This window comes from Malaya genurostris, chromosome 1 (genome assembly GCF_030247185.1).
Source record: "Malaya genurostris strain Urasoe2022 chromosome 1, Malgen_1.1, whole genome shotgun sequence".
In the NCBI taxonomy this organism is placed as follows: domain Eukaryota; kingdom Metazoa; phylum Arthropoda; class Insecta; order Diptera; family Culicidae; genus Malaya; species Malaya genurostris.
The window spans coordinates 41,804,101-41,817,899 of NC_080570.1; the positions used below are offsets into that span (position 1 = coordinate 41,804,101).

The window sequence follows — 13,799 nt, forward strand, 5'->3', positions numbered from 1 at the left end:
TAATCTACACTCTTTGAAAATCATAAGATTTAGGTATGATGAATAGAGGCTGGGAAATGATGGTTGAGGTGGTTTTGAGATCCGTGGTAGCGACTTCCAGTTTATTGATATTCTTTGGAAACACTCAAAAATGGGTGTTTTGGGTGCGAATTTTATTATTTTATGCCGGAAAATAATGCTTACGGTAGACTCGATACTCATAAAGGTGACCTCAGTTCATTGAAATTACTATAATCCCAAGCATTTCCAAAAGTATCAATAAACCTGTGACCGCCATCTTGGATTTCTGAACCACCTCAAACGTTGTTTTCCGGCATCAACTTTCCAAACCGCTCCAAAAATGCACATATTTTAAGGGGTTTTAAGGAATGTCAAAAACCGAAAATCGCCTTCTTGGATGTTGAATCGAGTTAAAACATTGTTTTCCTGCAACTATTCGTCATACCAGTTTCAAAAATATAGCATTGTCATAGCACATCTATTCATATTTTGCAATAAAAAACCCATTTTACAAAGTAGATTCGTGAATAAAGTTTACGTAAAGATTCCGCTATTTCGGATTTTATTAGTAAAAAGTGTTACGTAAACTGAATACTTCGTAAATGAAGGTTTGGGTGTACAAAAAAGTGTTCAACAGAAGTAAGTATGTTTTGTTCAGCTGCAACCAAGAAAATGGAAGTAACTTGTAGTTGTACAGATAATTTGTAATCTAAGTAGAGAAGGCTGCAGAAAATATTGTTGAGTATAAGAGGACAATCACGAGAGTATACTTTCGGAGATGAATTATTCAATTCGTACTTTCAAACTTTCCGGAACCGAAACGATCCTGGTGGCTGCGATAAAGAACTAGTTAGTAATTTTGTTTTGTGAGCTGCTTTCAAAAAGAAACAAAGATTACCTACCTGTAAAAGATTTCCTCTTTCGATTTTTTTTACACAACGCTGTACCTGTGCACTAAGTGTTACCCGAAAGCAAGAAGGTCGAGGTTAGCCACTCAGTGCGCTTATACTGAACAAAATTTACCCTTCTGAACTGTAGTATTACCCGATGGGAGTGTTTCTAGTGATTAGCCGTTTCTTTTTCATTTGTTAATGATGTTGATGTTTGTGGTCATGCCATAAACCATCCCATCTGTCACCTTCGTTTATGACAGATTATTGTACGTCATTTAGCTCATGAATACATCATTTTATTGCTTTTTTACGAACAATACAAAGAAGAGCTCAAAGCGCCAGTAAACACGAGGGAAAAATTGCGTAATGGAAGATTTTTGAATTAGTGTAGTGTGCCGGTGAATGCGAACAAGATTGTGCGTGCATATGTGTTCGTATCGAGGTACGATCAGCTTTGAGATATGGCAACACTTACTTTGATACGACAAATCTAACGCCAGGATCGTATAGTTGAGTGTTTTAAAGTGTATGCGAGCTCATAACTAGCGATGTCGGAAATTTTGAATTACTCGATATTTAACAATCGAGTATAATTTTGATACTAATCAATTGAAATTTATTCGATTATCTAGGTTATTAATCGATTACTCGATTATTTATTCGATGATTACCATGGGATTTTTTAAATTATTCGATTAGCTCAATAATCGAATATTAATTCTAAGCTAATCGATTAAATATTACTCGATTATCTGGGTTAATAATCGATTACGCGATTAATCGATCGATATTACGACATCCCTACTCATAACACTCAGAACACGTCACTCGAGCCTACTGGACCTGTTTGTAAGGAGTTTAAGAATCCGGTTCGACGGAAATTGAAATTATTTTGAGAAAATGTTCGTGCGACAACAAGAACGAAGACTTTCGATGTGGTTTATGTTGAGGTTAACCGATCTACTCTCTTAAGCACCGTCGAGGGTCACCGTGTTTCTATGGTTTCCGAATTCAATCGTGGTCGTTGTGTGCTCTAAGACGAATTTTGAAAAGGACGTCTATAATCAACTTTTGCACCGAAAAACATTTATGCTGTTCGTGACCTGATTTCGAAAGATCGACATTTTACTTACCATGAGAACAAGGCATGTTTGGGCATTAGTTCCATTCCCACACACCAAAAAAATTTGAATTTTACAGGTGACTTAATCCCTCATAAGGTGTAATTCATAAAGACCTGATTTGTCAAATGACGTAAAATCTCATTTGTAATGACCTAATGTTAGATGTGCTTGAATTTTACTGGTTTCGAATGTAACTTTCGTTCTGCTGGCAGGTGCGACTGTATGAATTTAAATGCACCTTTTACCAGCCAAGCACTGTATGCATGCTTCTGTGGCTCAGTCGATTAACAGACGTACTTGCGATCTAATGATTCTCAGTTCAAGTCGCGACGGTGGCTCTCAGTATTCTTTTTTTTTATTTCAATGAATTTCATGTATGGAGCTATAGACACAATATTAAATGTACTTCCACGTAAATTTGCGTGAGCTTCGACGCTCCATTTATGTTCATGAGATGTAAAATTACAAGAATTTTTCAAACTGTGTACGAAACATTTGCAAAATTTTGGAGGTGCACTTAAAAAAACTACAAAGGGTCTATGGGGTTGGTCGAGCTCTGGACGTATACAGAAAAAAATGATGAATTTTACAGGTGTCATAATTCTACACATTTCGAAAAAATCTTGTGATTTTACATCTCATAAGATGCACATAAATGGAGTGACGTATTTCACAAAAATTTATACTCAAAAACATGTGTGATTTGAAAATTACATGGCTTGAAACTAAATGACATAAAAAAAAAACAAATGATCGACAGCAACAGCTCTACTTGATACGAGAAACATTAAATCGTAAAGCACGCCATTTAATCGACTGAGCTACAGAAGCACATATCATTTCAATGAATAATTGATGCGTATAAATTCACACAGTGGCACTTGATAACCGAGCGCAAATTACACTCGAAGCCTGTAAAAACGTATTCTGAAAACGCGTCTTCATACAGAAAACTACGTCAATTTTTTTTCTTTGAGATACATTCAGGCACGTTCTTCCTTCAAGCAAAGTGATGAAGAGGCCTCTCATGAACCGCGTTCTTTAAAAGTCTACGAGAGGTAGAAGGGGTTTCTTGGAATGCCTACGTGATCTGAGGTTTCATACAAAGTTTCACGATTTTTTAAAAATTTGGTTAAATCTGCATCCTCAACTCCAAATCAAATTCGCTTGATTAATTTTTGGCTTGATTTGTTACGATGAAAAGTTCTGATTAACAACTTATAAGCTTTCTGTTTTCTACGACAAATGCATGAAAATAACGAAAATGGAAACTTGCGAAAATTGAGTAAAGTGGGAAACCTTCAAAAAACTACCTCGAACATTGCAGCATAGTTCTTAAATCTTAATAGTAAGTCAAAAAATGTTTAAAGAATTCACTGGAAAGGGTGAAAAGAGTTTTTTCTTTGGAAAACAATGAATGAAAACTTAAGGTTTTTGATTTCCTATCGATGCTTTCTTAGCTGGTGTCGATATTTTACTGGTGGTTTATTTTTTTAGATACCTGATCTTCGTTTGTTTTCGTTCATTTGCTTTTTTTCCATTTGCGTTTATTTGGTAACTGTTTTTCAGCTGCTTTTGGCAAACTCGCTTAGTTTTTGTGTTTATTCGGTGATTTTCATGAAATTCGAAACTCTATTCGACTTCTGTTTTGCTTGACCAAGTTTTAATGAACCAGTTGAATTCAAATTGAAATACGTGCTTGATATCCCGTATTCTGTTGTAGTGAAAACTGGTTTGAAAAAAAAATCAGTTAGAATGACCTTTTCTTGGATGATTACCGAATATTACATCCATTAGCATGATACTTTAAGTTCTGTGTTTATTTCTCAGTTAAATTCAATTGAATAAGCTGTAAATCATTAAAATTTGCATGCTTTCGGAAGTATAGTTGAGTAAATGGCGACACTTCTTTTATGTGCATCTATTGAGACGCAAATTTACTCGATTTTTTCGTTGTATACACACACTTATAAAAATTTACATAAAAGGAGCATCGTGATTTACTCACACTCATAATTCATATTATGTAAGGATAAGTCATATCATTAACTTCACAGTTAACTTAGCTGAAACTTATATCGATAGAGACGCAAAATTTATATTTACATGTTAGTAGATGTAATATTGTGTCATCACCGAATAAATTACGGTATGCCTGAATTTATGTCAAGTGAAAATATCATGTTTTTTTTCTAAGACTGCTGACTTTTTGGCTCCAGGCACAGCACCAATCTACACAAACAGAAATACTGAAATTTACACGACATGTGTCAATAGTAACATAGTATGTATAGACATGCACAGAAAGAAATAATGAAATTTACACGACATGTAAATCAGTATTGGCATGGAATAGACATGGGTTGAATCGAATATTTCATTGAAACCTATCATCTATGCAAAAATAAATTGAATTGTATTGAATTTTAAATGGATAGAACTGTATCTTTCAATTAACGCTTAGTTTTGTGATTGAATTGTATTGAAACTTACAGAATGTGAAGTAATTTTATGTTTAATTGCCTGCTCCAAATATGTGCATGAAAATTGATGTAAATTTACAAAATATTTTTATCTGTGTGGGTTAAATCGAAAGTTTGATTGAAAATCATCATAGATGAAAAATTAAAATGGTTTGCATTAAATTTTCAATGAACAGAACTGTATTTTTTATATAACGCTTAGTTTTGCGATTAAATTAAATTGAAACGTACACAGTTCGAAAAAATTATGTGATTTTACATCTTATCAGATGCACATAAATTGAGCGTAATATTTCACACACATTTATATTCAAGAACAGGTAAAATTGTGTGATTTGAAAATTACATTGCTTTAAAACCGAAGGAATAAAAATTAAAAGATCGACATCAACAACGCGACTTGCACGGAAAAACATTAGATCACAAAGTACACCAGTTAGTCGACTGAGCCACAGAAGCACATATCTGCTTGACTGGTAAATCGTGCATATAAATTCATACAGTCTCAATTGCTAGCCGAGTGCAAATTACACTCGGAGCCAGTAAATTTCTGTACGAATGGAATAATGTGGCATTTGAGAAGATCATTAGTTATGAATTGTATCGTTTGAAGAATTATGTCACCTGTAAAATAAATAATTTCTTTCTGTGTACAGAATTATAAAGCAACATTATGTTCAATTGTGTGCTCCAAATAGGTGCATGTAAATTGATGTAAATTCACAAAATATTTTTATCTGCACAGATAAAAATATTTTGTGAATTTACATTTATTTTCATGCACATAATTGGAGCAGGCAAATAAATGAAAAGTTACATTAGATAACTAAGCGGTTTGTAAAAATACAGTTTTATTCAATGAAAAACTAAATAAATCTAAAAGTAATTTTACATCAAACATGGTTTTAAATGGTTTTCGTTTCAACTGATGTTTAATTCATAGTACTATCGGTTTACAGGTCGTGTAAGTTTCATCTTTTCTTTCTGTGTGTGTAAGTTAGCTTTTTCTTCGGTCCCAGCATCAATACGAACATCGATAATAAACATCTGCAAATCAACTTACTTCAAACAGCAGGCTATGACTATGTTTGATTTTTTTCGCTTTATCCCATACAACATTTTCTACTTTACCCAGATCTCATATTTGGCAAAAATGTGTCACTTTTTGACAATGTAAGAATAATGCACAGAAAGAAAGAATGGAATTTACAGGACATCTAAATCAATAGTACTATGAAACAGATATCAGTTGAATTTAAAATTTTTTATTGAAACCATCATCGAAGTTAAACTTAATAAAAATGCATTGATTTTAAAATGAGTAAACCTGTAGATTTGAAGTTAACATTTAGCTTTAATTTTGAATTATTTGAAATATAAATAGTTGTAGAGTAACTTGAAATTCCATTTCTTGCTTAACACCATAACGCTCATGGGGAAATATTTTTCCCTTCCATAAAAAACGTTCAATTGTTATTAAATCGATGTTTTTTACTGAATGTTAAAAAACTTTGTTTCTGAACGAATAAAAAAAGGAACTGTCAATCTTTATTGCACTAACAAAGTTTGTGCAAAACGACGTATAGACAATAGAACGCATAATAAATGCTAAGCAAGTACACGAAATCGTTTCGTAGAATACCATAACTAACTATTTATTTTACTATTCTGATAACATAAGCAATTAAAGCAATACATTAAATTACGATATAATAAACCAAACTCTTCGTTTATTTATTTCTGTGGATCATAGGGGAAAATATTTCCCATAAAATTATAGGAAAGTTATGCACCCTGCTATGTTTTTTCTGATTATATTCTCTTATTTTATATCCTCAATAGCTTGAAAATATTGTGTTGTACTGACATATTTCGTCCTGGACATCATATGGTCGTGAAAGGGTTAAAAAATGTGTTTGGATAAATATGGTTGGCGCTTCAATGCAAAGGGCGCTGGTCTTACAAACCAGTTGTCGTATGTTCGAGCCCCGACCTGGAAGGATTCGTAGTATCAGTAGAATTGTAGCACCAGCCATGCACTGGTTCTGTACACTCTGAATCGGCTGCGAAGTCTGTTATAAAACAGAAGGTCAAATTCCACTACAGGAATGTAATACCAAGGCTTTACTTTACAAAAACACGTCTGCATGCATCGATACCGTAAATATTTATTTACGGTCGCTACAAAAAATGTCAGTAGTGCATGACAATTAATGATTTACCCGGAAAGTGACATTTTCCACCGAAATCTAGCTTGTTCAGTGTACAATGCCCTCGGCATCTTAGAGTTAAGGCAGTGTGCCTTATTAAATAAATCGTCGAATAAAAAAATTTAAGTGTGCCGTAATAAATATAAATTAAAAAAACAAATTTTGTCGAATCATACTTTCTCTATGCCGTTTATGGAAATTTTTCTTTGTGACAAACAATAAAGAAGTACATTTTTTTTGTTAATTACGTAATTCCCCGCAATCAGCAAAATGGACGATGCAACAGGTAATTGATTTTAAAGATTGAAAAATATTAGAAATCATAAATTGAAACAAACCACAGATTAGGAAAAGCCAGCGAAATTGACTGCGGAAGACAAAAGCTTGTTTCAGGAAAACCAGTTCGGATCGAAGTTCAAACTCAAAAGTGGGTTAAAAAATTAATTTATTTAGTTTTATAAAATAAAAAAAAAACATTCAGTCCATTAATGCAACTTAAAAATCTAGTGAGGGGCAGGTATTGCGTGTAGCTACTAACTAAGGACATCACAATGACTTTATTTCTATCTGTTTTATGAAAACTATCTCTCATATATTATAGTCTCTCTTCTTTGCCTAATGCGCTAGCCATAATAATACGCGGCGGTGGCAGCTTCCTACATAAATACGAGCATAACACTTGAACAACTATACCGAGGTCACTATGGCTCCAGCCGCACTGTCGAGAGTTGCACCGAATCATGGTCGAAGTCAATATTGCAGTTTGTTTGTTTTCCTTCGGAGAGCGAAGCTAATAAATAATTCTATCCACTACACATCTAGAAAATAAACGGAATCGAATCGAGAATTTGGGAACAGTGGAGTTTCAACTAAGTCTCTCTAATTTGGTTGAGGTGGTGGTCCTGGTGGTCGAATATCGGTGAAATCTAGCCCAACACCATGGCAGTTTCGTTACGAGGATCCCGCAAGTGCGCTGACTGCGGTTCCGACGGTTGCTGCAAATGGTGATAGGGTGCCGACGGTGTTTGATACGATGGCAGGAAATATCCGGGCCCTGGTAACTTGGCCATCGGCATCAGGAGTGGATGAATGCCGTATGGAGCACCGTTGGAAGCAGCGAGTGATGCGGCGGCTGCCACTTGCTGCTGGTGATGATGATGAGCAGCGGCGGCAGCTGCCGCGGCCGCATATTCGTTGAATGCAGCCTGCTGCTGGGCCTGGATCTGATGGCTGAGGTGGATGGATGCTCGCAGCTGTTCCATATGTTGGGAGTTTTGCGTGCTCGCAGACGACGGAACCGAGTAATCTTCCGAGTCAGATGAGGAGCATTCTTCCTTGCTGTCCGAATCGTCCGAACCGATCAGACTTTCGATGGTAAATGATCGCTTTGGTTTGGACACGGGAGCTGATGTTAGTCCTCCGTGGCTCTGGAACCCGCCAAGCCCAGCTGATTGTGGCTGCTCGGGAGATTGACTCGTTGCTCGAAGTGCTTCCGGAGGTGACTGAGGCGGCGAGATCGGAGCGTACAGCATATTTGGGCTGATATTTTCCGGCATATGTGCGTAGTAAGGATCGTGGAACTGTCCACCCTGGGACATGAAGAACCGATTCATATTAGCCAAGGCGATGAATTCTTCGTTCAAACTTTCCTTGTCGCTTTCGTGCAGCTTGAAGCGCTTACGCCGACGGAGAAGGCTTCCGTTCTGGAACATGTCGAAAGCCTTCGGGTGCAGAGTCCAGTAGGCACCCTTGCCGGGGCGATCCGGCCGACGGGGTACTTTGATGAAACAATCGTTGAAACTAAGATTGTGCCGCAATGAGTTCTGCCAGCGCTGAGTGTTGTTGCGATAGTACGGAAACCGATCCGTGATATACTTGTAGATGTCGTTGAGGCAAAGCATCTTCTCCGGTGAACTCCAGATCGCCATGGCTGTTAGCGAAATGTAGGAAAACGGCGGCTTTTGACCGCCGAGAGATTCACGTGATGGTCGCGGCATGTCTTTAAACTTTAATCACACGTCACTTGTACTTCTGAATGGCCTTTGGCCTTGCTGTGTCCTTAACACTTGAATCAAACTTCAACAGACAGTGTCCAGCTACTTTCACTTCACTTCTGTTTTAATGATAACCGTTAATAATAAGCAACTAGCAATCAACACCAACAGATTAAAGAGCACGATGCGTTCGAAACTCTTGCTCGGTTGAGACTGATCAAAAAAATCTCCGACTAGCGAGAGGATAGCTACTCTCGGGCCAGACCTGAAGAAGGTGATAGCGTAATCTCTTTCTCACTCCGACATGCAACCAATCCAATCGCCACGCATCTGTACGGCCGCTCTGAATGAATGAACGAGGGAAAGGGATAGTCAACCAATGTCGGAACATTCAGTATTTGCTCACTGTTTTTTTTCTACCTCGTCATTCACAAAATCCCTCTCGCACACACTTACAAAGCCATGCAATCCTAGAACGCCAGTTGGTTGAAAAGTAAAATGGATTCTTGCCTGCTCGCGTAAATAAAAAAAATACAGCAGCAGCACATAGGCAGTTAAGTGCTGGTAAGTCGTATGAAGGGACACCATTCAAGCGGAAGAGAGAAAGCGCTAGGGGCGTGGTTTATGCCGTTACCGTTTCAACCAACAGCAATTTCGTCTCCCGTCGCATTCTGGTCACCGGTTCGGTTGGATTTTCCTCCAGGGATTCAAGCACACGTTTATACCTACAAATATTTATCTTCGCTCCTCTGACTGCCGTGTGCATGGGCAATGTACATAACAAGATGTCTTCTTGGTGTGGACTTCTTATCGCGGTTGCGGGTCAACTGGACCGGATTAGCGATTTTGACGAGCCGTGGCCTTCCGTTCCGAAATGAAATCCAAACCGGTGACCGAACGCCGAGTGGAACGAAAATCGGTTTAATAAATTACATGATTAATTGTGAAGTTGCGTTTTATACGGGGAAAACGATTTGTGGAAAATTTAATGATTTTAGGTTTGCACGGTGCGTACCCGGATGATGTACGTATTCGCTGGGGGTAGGTCCATCTTCGCCGGACGGTAAGCCAGAAAGAAGTTGAAGTTGTTTCGAAACGGTTTTATTTGCACAAAAGAACTGGCTTTCGGCGGTAGGTGCGAGTTGAGAAAAAAAAACTGTTTCTTGTCCTTCTACGCAATGTTGGTTGAGCGTGTTCCTTCGAATGGGTTCTATTTGAATTATGTGGTAATTACCCATAAATTTTAATTCAATTAGCTTTTCGCGTTCGTGGTTGATGTTCATCGCTGGTAAAGATGGGACTTGGTGTGGGGCATTGACTCACAGTGGTCGGATACTTCACAGATAAAAATATTTTGTGAATTTACATCTATTTTCATGCACATATTTGGAGCACGTAATTAAACATAAAATTCTTTTACAATTCTGTACGTTTCAATACAATTTAATCGCAAAATATGCGTTAATTGGAAGATACAGTTACATTCATTGAAAATTCAATGCAATTCAATTTAGTTTTGCATGGATGAAGGTTTTCAATCAAAATTTCGATTCAACCCATGTCTATTCCATGTTACTATTGATTTACATCTCGTGTAAATTTCATTATTTCTTTCTGTGTTGCTCGAGTAACGAATATTCAATTCATCATGTATAATTATTGCAAAACTGGTGGGTTTGAATTGTGGAATTTGTTGACATCTTCAGTATGTTGAATTTATTTACACCATCAGGAAATTAAACTCGAAAAAAAGGAGAGTAAAAAATTGAATATATAAACAAAATAGTTCATTTATATCGCTGCATTAAATCGATATAGATGTTCATCAAACTGGCTTTTGCTAACTTTCACCTGTAATCTTAGTTTTTCCACAAAGAACCATTATAATCGATAGAGAATTCATCATTAACAGTTCCTTGTGATATAATGCCATTGATGACGGCTCTGATTTGTCACATCCAAATAGTTTGAGCAGATCAAAATTTTCCCGTTCTAATTTTATTACTAAATGTGATCAAAAATAGTGCAACAACTTGCCCTCTAGGAGTCTTGAAGAACACAGTCGCTGATTTTGGCATATTTGTAATTTGCTTGCAAGTTCTTTATACTAAACATTGTCAGAAAAAGTATGTTAAGGAATCTCTTAACGATCCAGCTAATTTTGTCAATTCAAATGACTATTTATTTTTATTATGTCATATCAAAACGATGTTAAGGCTGTGAACCATTTCGCGGTTAATTTTAACATTTGGTTGAAATCTGACACTTGAGCGGCTATTTGGTGTCGAGTAGTTAAATTTAACTAAAACTGCGGCCCATTTCAAAGTTTGACGGATGGAAAGTTATTTGGGTTTATTTTGCACTGGAAATAATTATAACTACAGAACTGATATTAAAATTTTCTTTGCAAGATTTTTTTTAGTGTCTTGAAATAACCAGCGATTTGTCAAAAATAGCCATGTTTTCGAGCAGGGTTACTTTTGAGAACATCAAAATAACCGCTCGAATGTCAGATTTTAACCAAAAGTTAAAATTAAATGCGAAACATTTGGTATCCAAGTTGAAGCACACTTCCATAAGAGTACTTTGATCCACAGTATTAGATTATGTACGTACCTCGATACATGTTACTTCATTAGTAAATAATTGCATTACTAGATTATTTAATAATTGATAGTCAACTATCTCACACAATTTGAAAATTTTTATACTTTCATGCGTTAAAAACAAGACTTCTTTTGAATTTTTCAATGACAAAATAATTTACTTTGTTCGTTTGATACCCCATTCACAATTCGATTGATTCGTTTGAGCTTTGCTTTTCACGCGACTTTTATTGAAACAAATACTATATTTAGGAACACTTTTCAACGAATGCTGAAACAATGAGTAAAACTATTCTGATTTGGCAATTGATTGGATTACCAAATTTTAGTAACGATTAACTGTCAAACTGTCAAATTTGTGCACATTAAGGCTGTGAACCATTTCGCAGTTAATTTTAACTTTTGGTTAAAATCTGACACTCGAGCGGCTAATTTGATGTTGTCCAGAATAACCCTGCATGCGAGAGCATGGTTATTTTTGACAGGCACTGAAAAAAATCTTGCTATGAAAATTCTAATATTAATTCTTTAGTTGAAATTATTTCCAGTAGAAAAAAAATTAAATAACTTTCCGTCCGTCAAATTTTGAAATTGGCCGCAGTTTTAGTTGAATTTAACTACTCGACACAAAATAACCACTCAAGTGTCAGATTTTAACCAAAAGTTGAAATTAGTCACGAAATGATTTACAGTCTAAAAACCGATTCTCGAGCTCGATATAACGAACTGCAGAAACGTTCTTTTCCGAGATAATTTCAAAATGATTAAAATTTAGGGTTCATTCAAACCATCCTTTTCTCAACCCAAGCTTTTGTATTCATTATTTCATACAATAATGAAGTAAAGACCTTTTTATGCTCAATTACTGATCACTCGGCAATTCATGATTTATTTCTTCTTTTTCTGATTATTTCGGCAATAACTGGTATTTACAAACTGTAAGATTACCGAGATTCTCAGTAATTTTACAATTCACCGAGATGATTACTGAGCATAATCGTGCTGTGAAAATTCAGCAATAAAATTTAGGTATGAGAGAACCAATTGCAAAGAGCGATGTTTTTTTTTAATTTTGATTAACAGAACAGTAAATTAAGCAGTTACTGGAGAAATGGGAACATTGCACTACGCTCCTAGAAAAAATCGGGAAAATTTACGTCTTCGAAGACCGACATATTCGAGCGTCGAAAATGACTCATTTTTACAGTTGATCAAACACATGTTTTATGTTGTCTGATTCATTTTCAAATGTATAAATTTACACGCCTGCTTGAAAAATGGGTTATGCTTGACACGTACTTAAATAATGTTTGTAAAATTCAGTCATTTTGCGAGTTACGTTCCTATGAATTGTGTCATATGTGGATTTGCGTCACCAGTAAATTTCATAATTTATTGCTGTGTATATATTTTAATAAGTATTCTTTTATAAATATAAATTTTATAGGTCATCTTACAGCCGAGAGAATGCACGCTACAAAAAAATTGTAAATTTACGTCTTGCGAGATTCTCATAAAAGAAGCTTCGTAATTTGCCTAAATTTATAATGCATACCACTAATTTAGCTGAATTTCGCATTGAAACAGGCATAAAAATTATTTTTACATGGTTATAGATGTAATATTCTGTCATTGCCTAAGAAAAACGGCATGCTTGCATTTTTGTTAGTATCACGTTCTCTAAGAGTGCATCTTAGGTATGTATCTGGAAACATGAACATTCTTCAGTGTTTAAAACATTTTCGACTGTATTTAACAATGCAGTATGCTATTAGAAAAATGAGAAAATTTCACACCGCATAAATCCAATCATACCGTATTTTCTTAGGCGATGACAGAATATTACATCTATTAACGTGTAAAAATCAATTTTGCGTCTGTTTCAAAGTTCAATTTAACCAACAGTAAAACAAAAAAAGTGTTTCATTTTCATATGCTTCGGGTTATAAATTTAAGTAAATTGTATTGTCATCTCTCGAGGCATAGATTTACACCATATTTTCCCAGCGTGTAGAATAAGTGAAGCGCACAGATAAAAATATTTTGTGAATTTACCTTATTTTCACAGAAAGAAATAATGAAATTGACACGAGATGTAAATCAATAGTAACATGGAATAGACATGAGTTGAATCGAAATTTTGATTAAAAACCTTCATCGATGCAAAACTAAATTGAATTGCACTGAATTTTCAATGAATATAACTGTATCTTTCAATTAACGCTTATTTTGCGATTAAATTATATTGAAACGTACAGAATTGTAAAGTAATTTTATGTTTAATTACCTGCTCCAAATATGTGCATGAAAATAGATGTAAATTCACAAAATATTTTTATCTGTGTTTCATGCACATATTGGAACAGGAAATTGCACATAAAATTACTTTAATGTTCTTCAGTTTTTAGTATAGTTTATAAGCGAATATTTCATTCAAAAATACAGTCTTTTTCGATTAAATATCAATGCATTCCGATTTAGTTTTACTT

General features: G+C 35.4%; 1 protein-coding gene across 1 annotated transcript; it reads right to left on the reverse strand.

The window, feature by feature from the left end:
* Positions 1-7,148: 7,148 nt before the first annotated feature.
* Positions 7,149-8,901, reverse strand: LOC131438022 (fork head domain-containing protein FD4-like). The gene has a single exon (XM_058607799.1). It carries the CDS (start codon positions 8,705-8,707, stop codon positions 7,637-7,639), a length of 1,071 nt encoding a protein of 356 aa, XP_058463782.1. The 5' UTR covers positions 8,708-8,901; the 3' UTR covers positions 7,149-7,636.
* Between the last annotated feature and the right edge of the window lie 4,898 nt (positions 8,902-13,799).

Bases quoted from the DNA above. Each gene is read 5' to 3' on its own strand.
- LOC131438022 (XM_058607799.1), bottom strand. From the start codon at position 8,707: ATGCCGCGACCATCACGTGAATCTCTCGGCGGTCAAAAGCCGCCGTTT.